The sequence below is a fragment of the Camelus ferus genome, chromosome 18 (genome assembly GCF_009834535.1).
Source record: "Camelus ferus isolate YT-003-E chromosome 18, BCGSAC_Cfer_1.0, whole genome shotgun sequence".
Classification (NCBI taxonomy): Eukaryota; Metazoa; Chordata; class Mammalia; order Artiodactyla; family Camelidae; genus Camelus; species Camelus ferus.
The window spans coordinates 5282450-5301299 of record NC_045713.1 but is presented as its reverse complement, the minus strand read 5'-3'; the positions used below and the strand labels follow the sequence as shown (position 1 = coordinate 5301299).

General features: G+C 41.6%; 1 protein-coding gene across 8 annotated transcripts in view; it reads left to right on the top strand.

Moving 5' to 3' along the window:
- STYXL1 (serine/threonine/tyrosine interacting like 1) overlaps positions 1 to 18850 on the top strand; it is a 129569-nt gene that overhangs the window by 82099 nt on the left and 28620 nt on the right. For 5 of the 8 annotated variants that reach the window (XR_004312555.1, XM_032459588.1, XM_006180935.3 and 2 more), the window contains 2 exons: positions 9183 to 9286; positions 17779 to 17840. Coding sequence is in view for 6 of the 8 variants with exons in the window: in XM_032459588.1 (XP_032315479.1) it covers positions 9184 to 9286; positions 17779 to 17840 (165 nt within the window). In the remaining 2 variants the exon portion in view is untranslated. Of the gene's footprint in view, positions 1 to 9182; positions 9287 to 17778; positions 17841 to 18850 lie in introns of those variants that run through there. The other 3 variants (XM_032459590.1, XM_032459589.1, XM_032459592.1) reach the window with 2 other exon arrangements.

The window sequence follows — 18850 nt, the reverse complement described above, 5'->3', positions numbered from 1 at the left end:
GAAGAGTAGGAGTTACTCAGTGGGACCGTTCAGCTCCACAGCCGGGAGAGATCCTTGTCTGGACATTGGAGCTCTCAAAGGAGGGGCACTAGGAGCTGGGCGCTTAACAGTGGGAGGTGTTCGGATGAGAAAGGAAGGGGAAAGAGCCCAGAGAAAAACCTGGAGGTGGAAAAACCCAGATCTGTATTCAGGGGACAGTGAACAGATAATTTCTGTTGGTGTGGAGACATGAGGACAGTGACCTTTATCTTATAGACTGTATTTTCTGGTTAATTAATTACCTCTCTATCTTAGCACTACAACTGAAAGCATCTTGCAGTCAGGTACGTCTTTCATCTCTATTGTCCAGCTGTTACGGAAATGATAGGCCAGCCGAGAAACAAGCACCACTCGGAGGGTTGGAGTACTCAGATGTATTACGCCGGCGGGCTCAGAGGGGCTTCTGCTCCGAAGCTCTGAGCACCTCCAAGACGTGTGCATGAGGTTTTATAGGGTTAATTACAAGCTTGGGGTACTCGGCCAATAGGCATGGAACAACTTTAGCAGCATCATTATCACAAAAGTAGCAGCAGGGAGGCAGCAAACCAACATTTCAAGGCCAGATATGTCTCTTTGGAAATCCAGCTGGCTAGCAAAAAAAACATGAACAGGGAATCAGCAAACCAACACTAATTAACTTAGATTTATGAGTTAGCCCAGCAGAACTCAAATCAGTAATCTGACACTTGTTACACTTAGATTTGTTAGTTAGCTTGTTAGCCCAGCCCGGCTTTTCCTTCACACACATCTGACCAGGCTGAGAGTGGGTCTCTGAATTTTGAGAGAGTTGGGTGGTTCTAGATATGTCTGGAAAAACCAGGTTGTGCGTGACCTTTGAATGTTAACTGAGAAGTTCGTATTTTATTCCTTGGGAAGCAGGTGTTTATCAAAGTTTTTATGATGCCACCGAAACTCTGAGGAAGATTAGACTGACCTTGGCATGCTAAAGATCCCAAGGGAAAATTGTGCAGGGCAAGGAGATTGTTTAGGGGGCTGTCATATGAGATGATAAAGATCTAAGTTATGGTGGTGGTTTTAGAAATGGAGAAAGTGGGGCCAGTGAGGGAGAGGGAAGAATGGTAAGAGTTTGTGCGCATCTGGATTTAAGAAATGAAAAGTGATGTGGGAAATCAGCCTGAGAGAAGTATCTTTGTACAGAAACAGGGAATTCAGGGGTTGTGTGGAAGGAGAGCTGGCTGGAGAAAAAGTAAAGCACTCTGTTTTAGATGGGCTAAATTGGAAGTGATGGTGAGTTGTCCACATAGAAATATCAGTGGGCACTTGGGGAATTACTCCAAGAGGAAATATGGGATTGAAACCGATGAGAGAGGCCTAGGACTGAAGTCATCCCTGTAGAGGGGAGAGTTGAGGCCATAGGAGAGGAACTAGAATCAGATTCTCATGCTCACTCCCACATGTGGGGCTGGAATTCCTCCCTATCCCTGCCAAGTCAGTCAGCCCCTGTCTGCATCTCCACTACAGGGAATCACTATCTCCCAAGTCCTCTGCTCTGGCCATCCCAGCAACTTGACTGTTAGAAAAGTTTCCTCACATTCAACTGCTAGTTGCTTCCTTTTAAATCCCAAAATGTTCTATAACAGTCTTAACAGCTACTGTACTAAGCATTGACTTTGTACCAGGCACTGTGCCCTGCTTTGCAAGTATAATTGTTACACTGAACATGCCCAGCCTCATTCAGGAAGCCTAGTGCAGTCAGAAAATAGCTTTATGTCTTCATCCCCACTCTTCCTTTAAACCTTTGCTTGTCCTTGGATTACATCTAGTCACCAGGACAGACTTGTAATAGCCTAAATGTCCAATTCACATTAGTAGTCAAAACTCTGAACTTGATTCAATGTTAAAACTTGTCTCCTTCTACCCTTGAGCTTGCTTCAGGCTCCCACCTTTGGAGAGGAGAGTGATTGACTTCTCCATTCCTCCATCTTGCTTCCTCACCACCCTTCATCCCTGCAGACTGAGGCTTCAGACCCATTAGTGTTGGTGGAGGAGGGTTGTAAGAATATAGGGGCAGGAAAGGTCCCTTTGTCATTTGGCATCAGCATTATCTGAGCTTGACAGGAGTTTGTAGCTGACACTTCCATGTGGTGCTTTTGTGGGTCTCTCTTACCTGTAGTTCCCTTGACCTAGGTGTTTACACCTCAGTCTTGCTGTTTCCAGGTGCTCTTTCAGCCCTCATTTTCTGGTATCCCCCACTACCTGCAATTGGTCCAGGGTCCGTCCAAGTGGCCCTCTTGGGCAGAGTGCCTTTAAGATGGCTTCTAGCTGGCCCTCTTTACTGTGTGGCCCACATCTGGTCTACAGGAAACACATACATATCTTTTTCCCCAACAAATTCTAGGGACGTAGGCCATTTCAAATGCAGCTGCCTCTCCTTGCTAACTGCTAGTTAGCCTCAGACTTTTCCTTAGACTTTCACTGGGGCCCACCACCAGCCTGTATGCCTGCACAAGCTTCAGAGGACACAGGCCAAGCTATTCTAGGGGTTTTCTTTCTTGTTTCATGAACTATTCAAGAAAGCTGAGGCTTGTGAAATGTTTGAAATCATAGAGAAAGATGCTAATGGAGGTAAAGAGTTTTGAGATGCTAAAAGTAGAGAGAAGGATTAGGTGGGAGAAGACGAGGTCAGAGGATGCTTATCCCTCTGATTCGGGGAAGAAACTTGAAGGGCACCTAGGGAGCAGTTGGTGGGGCAGGGCTCTTTGCATCCAGTGGCCTTAACCTTTCTCGGCAAGAACTAGTAAGTGAGAGAAGTTGCTCCAAGGTGAGGCGGTTTGGATAACAGCTGTAGCCATTGGGGAAATGCTGCCCAAATAAGGGACGATGAGAGAGATTAGCTGGCGGCTGTCGGGGCCAAGCTAAAGTTCTGCGGAGTGTACTTTCTGTGTGCCCAGGTTCATGTGTCTCAAAGCCCAAACCCCACGCCAAGTTCATGGATGTACAGGTGGGGCCACACACACAGCCTTGCATCCCCCCACACACCTGCATGTTCACATCCTTGACCACATAAGCACATGGTTCTACACAGGGGACTTGAAAAATATTATTGCCATATAGTTTACGTACAGTACAGTATACAGATCTCAAATGTGCAGTTGGATGTTTTTGAGTTTATACCCTTGTAACCACCACCCAAAACAAGCTATAGAAACATTTTCATTATTCCAGAAAGTTCCCTTATGCCCCAGTCCCCCAAACAGCTACTTCTTGATTTCTATCACCATACATTAATTTTGCTATTTCTTCATTGTATGTATTTATACACAATATACTAATTCATTGATACCCTCCTTGCCACACTGCCACACAAGCCGCACACATGCATGTATACTGACCATTTTGTTCCTTACAATAGGCTTAGACCACAGTCAGGGGCTATCAGATTTTTGCTCTTAGGTACACATATTATATACTAACCTACCTTCTCTTCAACCCTAAAATCGTACCACAAGTGAAGTATTTTAAATCTTCCCTTTCAGATCCTTGGAGCTAAAGTGAAGAATTAGAAAGGTGGTTGTCCTCCCACCTGCATGGGAGTTTTCTGTATTTTCCTCTAGGTACATTAGAATATTGGAAAATGTACAGTGTATTTTAAAACAGACCTCTGTTTAGATGTATAGTTTAACTTTTTGCTGCGGCCCATACCTGCTGGAAGTCGAAGGATTTGGCTTTCCAAGATATATACCAGCAGAGCAACTAGGAGGCGGTGGATGGTGACAGCAGAGGCAGCAAGAAGCTGCTGGCAAGGTGCTCTCGAGAGCTAAGAGTTCCCGACGGTGACACATCTGTCAGGAGCAGAGCCTTCAGTCCTCCAGACCAGCCAGGGGTCAGGGAAGTGAGTGCAAATGTGAGTCCAGACCCTGGTCAGGTCCAAGAACCCGTGTCAGGAGCAGAAGGTAGGGCATAAGCTCAGTCGAGCAGAGGAGGAGCCAGTGCCAGAGACGGAGTCAGAGGAGGTGAGACCAGACATGTTGGCCACACAGCCTTTGTGTAGCAGTTTGCCAGCCCCTACCTCTGACAGTGAATTGCTGCCTGGGTAGGCCTGTCACCCTCCCAGGGCCACTAGGGTGCTTCTCCAGGGTGTAGTGGGTGTAGGTTTGGGAACATGGGAATGAAGGCAAAATAGAAGATGAGGGACAGGGATGTGGTGGCTGGGTCTGTGCCTCTGGCCCATACTTGTTCCTTCCAAAATACAGAAATACTGGCAATCACTGGCAGTAGGACCTGGTGCTCCTCTGAACTGAGAGATTTCAGGACCACTTCTGAAGCCTCTGCAACTGTGGGGTGCTGCCACCCAGGACTATGTCCCTTAGCTTTGTCAAGATTTGGGCCACAAGGAAGGTGTCTGGCTGGGATTGAGGAAAGACTGTATCAGATCCCATAGGAGCCTGACCGTCAGGCAGCATCATAGGCTCCCCTCCTCTTATAAACTTGGCCAGCTGGTCTTTGGCCTGAGATTCTCCGAATCTCTGTCTACTGGACTTGTAGCTATCAGAGGTTCCTGGTTGAGGATGAAAAGAGAGATGTTAGGAGTGAAGGATCTTGTGTTTTCTAAGCTCTTGCTCTATACCAGGCTCAGGTCTGAGCAATTTATGTTGATTATCTCAACATTACCTTCCTATAGCCTTTCCAATGTGTAGTATTGCCTCAGTTTACAGGTGAGGGCATTGCTGCCTGTCGCTGTATTTAAGCCTTGGTCATCCTGGCACAACCTCAGTTTCCCACAGGGAATCTGGGCATAGTGGGGTTGGCTGTGGACCCCATCTCATATCTGTGTAGTCCTCTGGTCCCTGCTTAGCCTGAGCCAGGAGCACAAAGTGAAGGTTACAGTCTGGCTTCTCCAGGAGCATTGAGTGATGCTTCCTTTCCACCAGAGGCAAATGTCCATCAGTTGTGTCCACCTGTCTGGGGCTGAACCAGACCAAACTCTCAGTATCCTATAATGCCTGTGAGAAGGATGGGGTCGGGCCCAGTCTCTGACAGTGATGCTATCAGTCAAAATGGAAAGTCCCAGGCATTGGTCAAGCACAGGGAGGCAAGAAGGCCTGGATCTGGCCAGTTTCCCCTTAGTCTCAGGCTATGACAGCTCCTAATGAAACATCCCTTCTCAGTCGGCTGTTTTCCCAGGCATTTTCGCTGGAGCTGAGCTTGCCAGCACAGCTGCGTCTGGACTGAGAGGGAGAGAGAGCCCCACACAAGTCCCCTGGTTTGAAGTTCAGGCCAGGTCATCACAGGGAGGGTGAAGAACCTTCCTGCTGGTGGGCATCTAGTGTGCCAAGACAAGGCCTGGGCTGGCATCCTGCTGCTGACAGTAGGTGCCTCCTTGCCACCCAGAAAGCTGTGTGGATATCCCAGCTGCATCAGCTTATAGGAGGATTGGTCTCTTTCTCACTCCATGAAGCCAGAGCCCCAGAAGGTGCTCCCTCTGACCTCTCTTTCTACAACCTGCCCCATCACCCTTGCAAAAACGATCTCACTAAATGCCCTGAAAGTCTCTTAAAAGCTGTGCTGTGCTAAAAGAGCCCAGAGGGGGATGGCTGAAACTTGCCATTTTGACTCCACTGTTTTGAATAGTTCACCAGGAAAATGAGACTTGGTAGCAATAATCAATATAATGAAACTCACAGCGGCAGTAACTATATTTGGTAAAATCTGATGCAACAAAAATCTGATGAATGAGTCAAATCTTTATTGTACAATTCACAGGGAAAAAAGATGATCTTGGGGAAAAATAATTTTGAAACAAAACTGAAGATGAAATTGGAATTGGTTAACTGAAATACAGAAAATCAATTAAGGGGTTAAATTGGCTTAATGGAATTCCTCTAAGGAAAATACTTTTGGCAAAACCTCATCGATATTCACTTAATGGTTCCATGTAAGAGCTCAGTATCAAAATATTTTGGGGGCCCAAACTGTGGAGCCAAGAATATCTTACACCCTTCAGAATTTGGAGCAGCCCTGAGAGATGTTATCTGTGTCCAGTCCTCCACCCATCCGGGCTAGTGATTCCTCTTGTCTCAGCTTACAGGGATCTTCTCTCAGAAATGTGCTGTTAGGTTCGGGACTGCATTCACCCCCCTGCACTTTACCAGCAGGCGAGGGGCAGTTCTTGCTTGACAAGATAGAGTGCCTCCTTTGGGAAGGAGAGAAGTCTGAAGGAGTTCATCACTGGGGCTGGGCTGGGCTTTTCCTGGAGGCCCAGAGACAACCCCTCTGCTAGTGAGTAAAGAGATGGAAGTTGTAATGGGGAGAAGTAGTTGGGAGTGTGAGGATGGGCTCTAAGCGATAGACCAAACAGGTTACGAGCCAGTTTTTAGGTTGGTTTAACAAAGTTATAGGGTGAGACACAGAGCCCATCCTCTCTCCCCTATGCTCACCACCTTCAAAATGGCCTGAGATCAGGACTTTCAGAGGCAGAAGACCTGGGGGTGCAAGAGGGGAGATCCTGAGGCGGAATCTACATGTGGCATCAGGTCAGGATGACCCCATTGGTGAAGGCAGGAATGGTGACTAGTCATGATTTATTCCTTCAACACATGCTTATTGAGCACTGCTCTGCACCCTGGGCACTGGGTGAAGACACAGTGAACAAGAAGGGCAAGGTCTCCACCTTTATGAGTCATACATTCCACTGTGAGGAGACTGATGATGAACCAAGCAAACAAATTAGTGTGATAATGCAGATGAAGACAAACTCGTATTTTGCAAAGATCACCTTGACTGCCATGTGAAAATTAAGACTGTTAGGGAGAAAGCAAGAAGCAGGAAGCCCAGTTGGGAAGTATTGCATCCTCAGGAGAGAGTTGCTAGTACCTTTGGTCTAGGATGTTAACCCTGGAGATGGAGAGAAGTGGATGGATTTGGAATGTATTTAGTTAGTAGAGCTGATAGATTGGCTGTGAGGGGCTGAGGGCAAGAGGGATTAGGGATGTGACCCAAGTAACTAGGTGGGTAACGGTGATGTTCATTGAGACTGGGAAGACTAAAAGACAAGCAGATCTTGGAGATGTGGGCATATGTAATTTAAACATTCGTTTTTGGCCATATTATATTTGAGATGCCCATCAGGCATCCAAGTGGAGGCTGGAGCTCAGTGGAGTGGTTAAGTAGGGGCTACAGTTTAGGAATCATTAGTATACAAGGGGTATTCAAGGGACTAGATGAGTCCTCTATAATCTAGGGCTTACAGTGGTGGTTCTCAGCTAATGGTAACTTTGCCCCTCTTCCTGGGCGACATTTGGCAAAGTCTGGGAAATTTTTGGTTATTATAATTGGAGGCGGGGCTTTGCTCCTGGTGTCTACTGGGTGGAGGCCAGGGATCCTGCTAAACATCCTACAATGCACAGATCGGCCCCCACAACAAAGAATTATCTGGCCCCAAATGTCAGTGGTGCTGAGGTTGAGAAGCTTTGTCCTAGGGTGAGAACAGACAGTAAAAAGGAGATGATGGTGCCTAAGGGCATTCTCATGGGGAGAGAGAGAGCAGGAATTATCTGAATGGTAGGAGGGAACCCTGGAGAGTGGGGTGTCCTGGTAGTGGAGAGTTGTTTGGGAGGGAGGAGTGCTCCACTGGGTTAAGTGCTGCTGAGGTGCCATGTTTGAGCACAGAGAGAAATGACTACTGGGTTAGGCAAGATGGGTATTGCTGATGACCTTGATAAGAGCAGTTTCTGTGGTTTGCTGGGGTTAGAAGTTCCAGGGGAGAAGGTTGTGCCAATAGCCACCACTTAGCGAACACTTCTTCCCTGCTCAGAATGTCTTACGTGTGTAATTGCTTTAGTCCACACACAATAGGTACTATTATCCTTGTTTTACAGAGGTGGCAATACTATTTTTACCCCCATTTTACAGAAGTGGAAACTGAGGCAAGGAGAGATAATTATTCCCCAAGGTAAGGCAGCAAACAGAGAGTGACACAGTAGGAATTTGGACCTAGGGAGTCTGGAGGTGAGGAAGTGGAGGCAGTGAGTCAACACTACCCTTTTGAGACATCCTGGCTGTTAAGGAGAACAGACAAGTACAGAGAATGTGTGCTGTTAGGAATGGTTTATGTGGAGAACGAAACAGATGATGCTGGAGGAAGGATCCAGGGCTCAGGTTGAGGGGTAGCCTTTCTGGGGAGTACTGGTAATTCTGAAGTGGACTCTGTTTTGAGCAAGATTATGTCTGGACCTGACTGGCCTTCAGAGGTCTGCTAGCTGCGCCTTGTGGCCCCCACCTTATCTCAAAGGTAGCCCCCTTGCAGGAAGCTGCTGCACAGACCCAGCTTTCCCCCTTCCATGTCCACGAGGCACCAGAGACAGTTGTCCTCGGAAACCTGTGTCCCCAAGGCAGCCCTGCAATCAGGAGCCAGAGCCCAGGCTGGGCAGTTCTGTCAATACAAGTGAATGATTCTCTGCCTTCCATGAACCGTCATGATCTTTATCATAAGCTTACAAGGCCCTTCACAAGGGGTCCTGCATTGGCCTCCCTGGGGTCTTCACTCATCACTCTCTCCCCTCTGTCACCACACCAGGCTCCTTTTGAAATCTCTCAGGTACTGAGTTCCCTCCTCCTCTCAGGAATATTCTTACTTTCTTCATCCTCGCTCTCTCCTCCACCTGCCTAAGTCTTGCCTAACCTCCTGTCTCAGCTTAGCAAGCACATCTTGTCAGTCCTTCTCTGATCCCCGCAGCTAGGTGAGACCCTCCTGTTAGCCCCTCCTATGACACTGGATGCTGACTCTTGGAATGCATTTTCTACGTATTTTTATGTATGATGTATTTTTTGGTCCAACATCTGCATTCCATGCTAAACTGTAATCTTCACAAGGTTAGGTCTAGCTTACCACAGTTATTTCCAGTGCCTGGCATACAGTAGGTGGTCAGTAATTTTCTGCTGAAGGAAGAAATGAATTGGTGACTATTTTACAGCCTCCTTTTATTTGTATGGTTCATATATATTGTATGCAATGTTTATCTCCCCTGCACACATATCACTATAAATTTTTGAATTTCCCTGATTACTTTCATCCTTATTTGAAGGCATGTTAGGGAAGAGTTTAATTATCTTACTTTGTGGTCATTCATCTAAGATAAAAAGATGTACAAAGCTTTTACGTTATTACTGATTCTTCCCCATAGGATGACTGGTTTGGTTTTGTGTGAACCAACAGAGCTTTACAACATCCTGAATCAGGTCACAAAACTATCCAGATTAACCGAACCCAACTATCTCTGTTTATTGGGTAAGTACATAAAAAAATATTGTGAACAGTGTCCTTCAAAGATTATTTTTGATGAATCAACAAACTTTGGTGGGGGACAATAAATTAGTTTAGAAAACTGTTAAACTCATCAGGCATAGCTCAGACGCTGCTATTAATTGTAACATGACTTGGAATATTACCAGATTAAATAAATCTAGAGGAGAAGTTCCTGGAAGACTAATGTTTGAGTCCTCTTGTTAATTGTTTTTAGTGAAATATTTTAAACATCTAACAAACGTATAGTAATATGCAAAACACTGAAGTACCCACCATTTAGATTTAACATAATAAATAAAAAGTTAAATGCACAGATGTACCTCCCTTTTGTACCCCATCCTGATCCTATTCCTTTCCCTCCCCAAAGATGACTGCTTCTGTATATTTGCACTTTTACTACATCTGTAGGCGTCCCAAAATAATATATGGTTCAAACATTTACACAAATAGTACCATAATGTACAGTGATTCTGCAGCTTGCTTTTTTTGTTTGCTTAAAATTGCATTTTTGTTGTTTCCCTTATGTCTAAATATGAAGATCTAAAAAAAAAATATGAAGATCTAGTTTATTTTAGCTGTTCATTGCAATACATATCCATTTCTAATTGTGTTGCATTGTGTCGCTGTTATGAACAGTGCTGCAGTGAACAGTATTGTATATCTCTCCCTATTCGTGTGCAAGAGTTTCTTCAGGATATATATCCAGAAATGAAATTGCCAAGCTGCAAATTCAGCCTCACTACATTATTGTCAAATTGCCCCCCAAAGACAGTGTATCAGTTTATCCTCCAATCAGCAGTTTGGGAAACATACCTATGAATACCTGGTTTTGTCAGTGTTTAATTTTTTTGCTATCTGACTGACGTGAACTTGTATTACGATGTTTTTCTCCACAATTTAAAAAATTGTGATAAAATACATACGAAATTTACCATCTTAACTACTTTTAAATGTGCAGTTTGTTGGTACATTGCCACCATCATCTCTACAGCTCTTTTCATCTTGTGAATCTAAAACTCTATACTCATTAAATAAATCCCCATTCCCTCCTTCTTGCAACCCTGGCACCACCATTCTACTTTCTGTCTCTATGGTTTTGTCTACTCCAGGCACCTCATATAAGTGGAATCATAGAGTATTTGTGTTTTTTGTGACTGGCTTATTTCATTTAGCATGATGTCCTCCAGGTTCATCAATGTTATAGTTTGTGTCCAGATTTCTTTTTTTTTTTTAAGACTGGATAATATTCCATTGTATGTTTATACCACATTTTGCTTATCCATTCATCTGTTGATTGACACTTGGGTTTCTTCCACTTTTTAGCTGTTGTGAATAATGCTGCTATGAACAGGGATGTACAGAATATCTCTGAGGCCCCGCTTTCAATTCTTTTATGTATGTACCCAGAAGTGAAATTGCTGGATCATGTGGCAATTTTATTTTTAATCTTTCAAGGAACCACCATTGTGTTTTCCATAGCAGCTGTACCATTTAACATTCCTACCAGTAGTGTACAAGGGTTCCAATTTCTCCACATCCTTGTCAACATTGTTATTTTCTGGGTTTTTATTATTTTTTTTTATAGTAACCATCCTAATGGGTTTGAGGTAGTATCTCATTATAGTTTTGATTTGCATTTCCCTAATGATTAGTGGTATTGACATCTTTTCATGTGCTTATTGGCTATTTGTGTATCTTCTTTGGAGAAATGTCTATTCAAGTTCTTTGCTCGTTTTTGTATTGCATTGTTGTTGTTGTTTTATTGTCGCTGTTGAGTTTTAGGAGTTCTCTGTATATTCTGGGTATTAATCCCTTATCAGATGTATGACTTGTAAATAATTTCTCCCCTTACTTGGTTTCCTCTTTACTCTGTTGGTATTGTCTTTTGATGTGCAACATTTACAAATTTTTTAACAAAGTTCTATTTGTCTGTCCCTTCTTTTGTTGTTTATGTCTTTGATGTTATAACCAGGAAATCTTTGCCAAATCCAATGTCATGAAGCTTTTGCCTTATGTTATCTTCCATGATTTTTATACTTTTAGGCCTTATATTTAGGTCCTTGATCCATTCCGAGTGGATTCTTGTATGTGGTATATAGATAAGGGCCCAACTTCATTATTTTACATGTGGATATCCAGTTTTCCCAGCACCATTGGAAAGACTGTCTTGTTCATGGTTACTTGAGGGTCCATATGAATTTTGTATAGATTTTTATATTTCTACAAAAAATGTTATCGGGATATTGATGGGATTTCATTGAATCTGTAGATTGCTTTGGGTAGTGTTGACATCTTAATAATATTGGGCAGTATTGACATCTTAACAATATTACGTTTTCCAACTTGTGAACAGAATGTTTTTTTGTATATTTGCTTCTAATTCTTTCAGCAACATTTTGCAGTTTTCAGAGTACAAGTCTTTTACTTCCTTGGTTAAATTTTATTCTCACGTATTTTTATTCTTTTTGATGCTATTGAAAATGGAATTGTTAATTTCCTTTTCAGATTGTTCATCACTAGTGTATAGAAATAACAACTGACCCTTGAGCAATGGGGGGTTCACCCATTTATGACTTAGAGTGAGCTCTGTGTGTCTGTGGTTCCCCCACATTCATGGATTCAGCCAACCATAGACCATGTAGCACTGTAGTGTTTACTATTGAAAAATATCTGCATGTAAGTGGACCCCCACAGTTCAAATTCATGTTCAAGGGTCAATTGTACAACTGATTTTTGTGTATTGACTTTGTATCCTGCAGGTTTGCTGAATTCATTTATCAGTTCTAACAGTTTTTTTAACTGAATCTTTAGGATTTTTTATGTATAAGATCATGTTTTCTGCGAGCTTAGATGATTTTACTTCTTCCTCTCCAGTTTAGATGCCCTTTGTTTCTTTTTCTTATTTAATTGTAATGTGGAACTTCCACCGCTCCACTGAATAGAGGTGGTGAAACTGGGTATCCTTGTCTTGTTTCGTAAGGAAAAGCTTTCAGTCTTTCACCATTGAGTATAATGTTTGCTGTGGGTATTTCATGCTTGGTTTTTTGTTTTGTTTTGTTTTAATTGAAGTATAGTCAAGTTTACAATGTTGTGTCAATTTCTGGTGTACAGCATAATGTTTCACATACATGGTTTTTTTTATGTTCAGGTAATTTCCTTCTATTCCTAGTTTGTCAAGTATTTTTATCCTGAAAGGGTGTTGAATTTTTTCATACTTTTTCTGCATTGATTGAGATAATCATGTATTTTTCCCCCCTTCATTCTTGAACCATTCTTGCCTTCCAGGAATAAATCCCACTTGATCATGGTGTGTAATCCTTTTAATATGTTGCTGAATTTAGTTTGCTAGCATTTTGTTGAGAGTTTTTGCATCAGTGTTTTATAAGGGATATTGATCGTAGTTTTCTTGTATCTTTGTCTGACTTTTGGCATCATGGTCGTGCAGATCTCATAGAATGAGTAAAAAAGTGTTCCCCTCTCTTCAGATTTTTTTGGGAAATGTTTGAAAAGGATTGATATTAATTCTTTAAATGTTAGGTAGAATTCACCAGTGAATCCTGGTCATGAATTTCAAGAGGTTTGTCATCATTTTTTAAGACAATAAATGATACACTGAATTTTAAAGTGTTATATTCTCAAGGAGTGATGGATGAGATCCTTTCCTGAGAGCAGCTGTTGGTTAGATAGATATGGGAAAGGCCCTTTCAGGGTAATGTGTCACAGAGGCTATAGACAAGGGAAAAGCCTCAGTGCATATATTGTATTTGGCTTCTTTTTTTAAATTGAAGTATAGTTGATTTACAATGTGTTAATTTCTGGTGGACTGCACAGTGATTCATATATATATTCCTTTTCATACTCTTTCATTATAGGCCATTACAAGGTATTGAATATAGTTCCCTGGGCTATACAGTAGGACCTTGTTGTTTATGTATTGTATTTGGCTTATAATTCTGCTTTGTGTTCACTCTGCCAGTAGCAGAGTACATATGTGAATTATAGTAATATGGAATATAGTTTAAACCCTTCTCTATGAATATACACGCTGTAAAGATCCAGTTTTATAATTAGAGTGTTAGTATGGTCTGTGCAGAGATTTTCTTCATCAGGAGCTTTTTGATTACTGATTCAGTCTTCTAACTAGTTATAGGTCTACTCAGGTTTTCTATTTTTTCATGATTTAGTGTTGGTAGGTTTTGTGTTTCTAGAAATTTGTCCATATTATCTGGGTTATCCAATTTGTTGGCATATAATTGTTCATATTACTTTCTTAAAATCCTTTTTGTTTCTGTAGTATTGGTAGTGATGTCCTCATTTTCATTTCTGATTTTAGTAATTTGAGCCTTTTTTTCCTTAGTCCATCTAGCTAAAGTTGGTCACATTTATCTTTTCAAATAACCAACTTCTGGTTTGGCTTCATTGATTTTTTTTCTCTTGTTTTTCAGTTATCTATTACATTTATTTCTGCTCTAATACTTTATTATTTCCTTCCTTCTGCTAGCTTTTGGCTTAGCTTGTTAGCTTTTTAAAATTTTTTTTAAGTTCCTTAAGTTGTAAAGTTAGCTTGTTGATTGGAGATCTTATTTTTTAATATAAACATTTGTAACTTATAATTTCCTCCTTAGCATTGTTTTCCTTGGGTTTCATAAGTTTTAGTATCTTGTTTTCATTTCCATTTGTCTCTTAAGTATTTCCTAAGCTCCTTCATGATTTCTTATTTGATCTGTTGGTTCTTTAAGAGTGTGTTGTTTAACTTCCACAAATTTCTGAATTTTCCAGTTTTACTTCTGTAATTGACTTTTAACTTCATCTTGTTGTGGTCAGAGAAAGTACTTTGTATGATATCTGTCTTTTAAAATCTAGTGAAACTTAATTTCTGTCCTAGAATGTGGCCTATCCTGGAAAATGTCCCATATGCACTTGAGAAGATGTGTATTTTGTTGTTGTCGGATAGAATGTTCTGTATACATGTTATATCTACTTTGTCTATTGTGTTGTTTAAGCCCTCTAGTTCCTTGCTTCTGTCTCTTTCTTCTAGACATTACTGTGAGTGAGGTATTGAAGTGGGATATTTAGCTGTGTGTTTTCTATATGCCTTATAGCTTTTTTGTGCTTCATTTCCTGCATTACTGTCATCTTTTATGTTTAGTTGATTTTTTGATAGTGAAATGTTTAAATTCCCATTTCCTTTTGTGAATATTCTATAGCTATGTTCTTTGTGGTTACCATGGGGATTACATTTAACATCCTAAAGTTATAAAACTCTTATTTTAATTTATACCAGCTTAACTTCAATAGCAAACAAAAGCTCTTCTCCTTTATAGCTCCTTCCCCATTCCTTTCAGTTGTTCATGTCACAAAATTACTTCTTATATATTCTGTGCTCAAAAACATAAACTAAAAATTCTTTTAAATGCATTGATCTCCTAAGTTATGTAGAAAACAAAATGTATGGTTACAAACCGAAGTTACAATATACTAGCTTTTAGATTTATAATTAATTAAAAATGTATTAGTCTCTTAAATCATGTAAAAAAACAAAAAGTGGAGTTACAAACTGTTGTCACAATAATGCCAGCTTTTATAGTTCCCCACGGATTTACCTTTGAGATCTTTCTTTCTTTACACAGTTTCATATTACTCTCTGGAGTGCTTTCATTTCACCCTGCAGGATTACCTTGAGCATTTCCTGCAGAGCAGGTCTACTTCTGACAGACTCCCTCAGCTTTTGTTGATATGGTAATGTCTTAATTTCACCCTCACTTTTGAAGGACTGTTTTGCCAGATAAAGGATTCCTGTTGACAATGTTTTTTCTTTTAATACTTTAATATATCAGGCCTCTGCCTTCTGACCTTCAAAGTGGCTGGTGAGAAATCTGCTGATCATCTTTTTGAGGAGTGCTTGTGTGTGCGTGTGTGTCGTTGCTTCTCTTTTGCTTTCAGGATTCTCTCTTTGTCTTTGTTTTTTGAAAGTTTAATTATAATGTGTCTTGGTGTGGGTCTCTTTGAATTCTCACAGGTTGCTTACGTATCGTTCATATTTCTTCAGTCTTTTTTTCTTTTTATTCCTCGAGCGAAATGATTTCCATTATCCTATCTTCAAGTTTGCTGATTCTTCTACCTCCTCAAATCTGCCTTTGAATTCCTCTAGTCAGTTATTCATCTCAGTTATTATACTTTTCAGGTCCAGAATTTCTTTTTGGTTTCTTTTTAGGTGTTTTATCTTTACTGATATTTCCATTTTGTTCGTACATAATTTTCTAGACTTTCTCTGTATGTTCTTTTAGTTCTTTGAGATCTTAAAGACAGTTGTTTTAAAGTCTTTGTGTAGATCTGCCATCAGATCTTTTTCAGGGAGTTTCTGTCCATTAATTTTTTGAATGGGGCATACTTTCTTGTTTCTTCATGTGCCTTGTGATTTTGTTGTGGTTGTTGTTGAGTACTGGACATTTGAATTTAATAACGCGGTAACGCGGTAACTCTGAAAATCAGATTACCCTCCTTCCCCTGGATTTGCTGGTTATTGTTATTGTTTACTGTTTTTTGTCTTTTTGATTGTTGTAGGCTGTCTCTGTGCCCAGATCTCTGTGCCCAGGGATGTAAACTTAAGGTCTTCTCAGGTCTTTTACAAATTTGTGCCTTTAGCTCACTAGCTTTAAGTTTTTCTGAGAAGGAAATTTTCTTCCCCAGCTTTTCAGTTCAGAACTGATATTTATACTATAGGCAAGGTATTCCCTCCATAGTCAGACTTCGTGGAGGCATGTGATGAGGTTGACTTGGGTTGAAATTTGTGTTTGCACTCAAATGCAAAATAGTCCCCAAAGTTAAAGACCACATGACTTTAGAAACAACTCTGAAAAATAAGATGTCCTTCTTAGAAGACTAGAGCCAAGCATGCAGTCTTCTTTTTATTAAAAACCTTGTGGAAAAATAATGTAATGCCTTGTGAATTACAACTCAATTAAAAAAAAAAAAAAAGTAGCCCTGAAAGGAAGAAGCAGCTCTGAAAAAGAAGAAAAAAATGTCCCATTCGTGCACTCAAAACACACCATTATTATATAACTCGCTCCTCATGTCTTGAGAGAATCTTTTGCTTCTTTAAATCCAAGCTCATACTGGTCGCTGTACAACAGGCCAGTAAATCAAGGAGACATGGTGTTGAGTCAAAGAATAGTGGCTTTATTTGGAAAGCCAACAGATGGCGAAGATAGTGGACTAGTGTCACAAAGAACTGTCTGAATCGAGTTAGAATTCAGGCCCCTTTTATTACTAAAAGGGGAGGGGGTTGTAGCTGGTTGTTGCAAACTTCTTGGTGCTGGCCAGACCCTAGAGGGAATGTGATAATCCTTTATTCTGGCAGCTGTCCAAGTAGGTCTGGTCACAGTGTTCCTGTAAACCTCCAACAGGACAAATGTTATACCTTTAAAGTTCAAGCCTGGGAGTCAGAGCCTTGAGAAAGGGCTAGTATGCATATTTCAGTCTACTGGCAACATTCCTTTACAAAGGTGCAGAGCCAGCATGACTAAGCACAGGCAACGGAGCACAAAGGTTAGAGATAAAAGAATAGATCCAATGTGGAGTCAGCTTTGTTCTCCGCTGTTATAGTGATAGTGAACATTTTGTCTTGTTTCACACTTTATCAATCAGTATGATGTTTGCTGTAGATATTTAGTAATTTACCCATCAGGTTAAGGAAGTTGTCATATATACCTAACTTACTAAGGTAAGTTACTTACTTACTCTTAAAATACAGGTACCTTCAGATGTCTGGAGTTTTTGCCCCTCATTGATTTATGAGTTCTTCGTAAATTCTGGAGCCTAACTTTGTTTCAACTTGCATTTCCTTGATGATATATAATATGGAGCATCTTTTCGTATGCTTATTTGCCATCTGTTTATCTTTTTTGATATGATGTGTCTGTTCAAATCTTTTGCCCATTTTTAAATTGGGTTGGTTGTTTTCTTGTAGAATTTTAAGAATTCTTTGTATATTTTGGATAACAGTTCTTTTTAAGATTTATGCAGAACAGTCCTTTTTAGGATTTAGCTTCCATGTTCCTCCCAGCATTGAGGACATCAATACCACTTCCTCTGTCCTGGCAAGGGCATTAGAACCTCAACTCCTAAGTTCTAAAATTTGGGTCTAAAATTCCATGGGGCATTTAATATGAGGCCACTCTGGCTTTGATTTCTCCCTTCCCTGCTTTTTTGGACCTCTGAGAGAACTCCCCCTAAATCATAGATACGAAGTCTCACTCTTCCTTAAAGGAATGTGTGGGTGTGGATGTGATGGGGCAGAGGAGCTGTGCAGACAGCCTAGAATAGTAAAACAACATGCCTGGAATTTTAAACTGACGGCAGCTGTTGGCCAACTGCCAAACAAATTCACGTTAATGCTGGTGTAAGCACTCTGAGTAGTTCAGTCATGTGTTCTTTTGCAAATGCAGTTATCAGTTCAATACCTTTCTTTTCAGATGTGCGTTCCAAACGGGAGTATGACGAAAGCCACGTGATTACAGCCCTTCTCGTGAAGAAGGTACATCAGCAGAGTCAGAATCTGGGGCAGACTGGCTGCCATACAGGATTGTGGGAAGAACGGGAGACGTTATCCTAGCTCCAGGAGGCGGCACCTCCTACTGGACAGTGTGGGCAGCAGAGGCAGGACCGGCCCTGTGCGTCCACCACGAGGGTCTTCTACGTTGTCACACACACCCTCAGGTGTCCCCCTGTCCCCCATGGTCAGCAGCTTCATTAAGCAGATATTGATTTAATTTCTTGACATGCCAGGCAGTGTTCCAGACCCTGGGACAGTCTGTTGTAACAGAATACAGGATGCCCTTAACTCATTGTCCCTACTCAGGGAACAGATAAGCCATAGAGATAGCATAACCCGGAGTGGGAAGCCCCTTCTCTCCTATCCCTTTTCTTTTCTGTTTTGTTTTCCTTTCCCAGTTACAGCTTTTTAAAAAGACCGCGCCTGGCATGCAGTGACCATTCCCCTCCTCCTGCAGCTGAGGCCCTTCCGTCCAGCCCCACAGGGTGTCTTCTCTCTCAGGTCACTGTGGAGCCTGGCAGCCATCACTCAGGCTCCACCTCTGACCCCTGCAGTGCTGGCCACCACATTCTTTGCCCTTGAATTCCAGGTTCTCTCTTGCTTCTCTGGTTTCTTTATCTCTTTGGTTCAGCTTCATTTTCTCCTGCTGCCACGCCTAAAGGAAACCACTGAACTGTGTCCCTGGTCTTCTTTATCTCTGTTGGTCAGTCTACTTTCTTGCTCAGAGATTTCACCCAAGCTTACAGCTTCAGTTATCTATACGCAGTTAACTGTCCTGCCAACGTCACTTCAAAAGTTTTGTCTTGCAAAACTCCCCCTTCTCCCTACTCCTGCTGCCACGCTCCACCTCTGGCCCTTTTCCACACAGAACACACAGGAAGCATGAGCCCTGCCTCAAGCATTTTTCTGAGATAAACTTGCTGCCTAACTCCTTTTTTCCCCCTCCGCCCTCGTGCATCATTATCTGCTTTTTTCCTCCCTGGGTTTTCAGT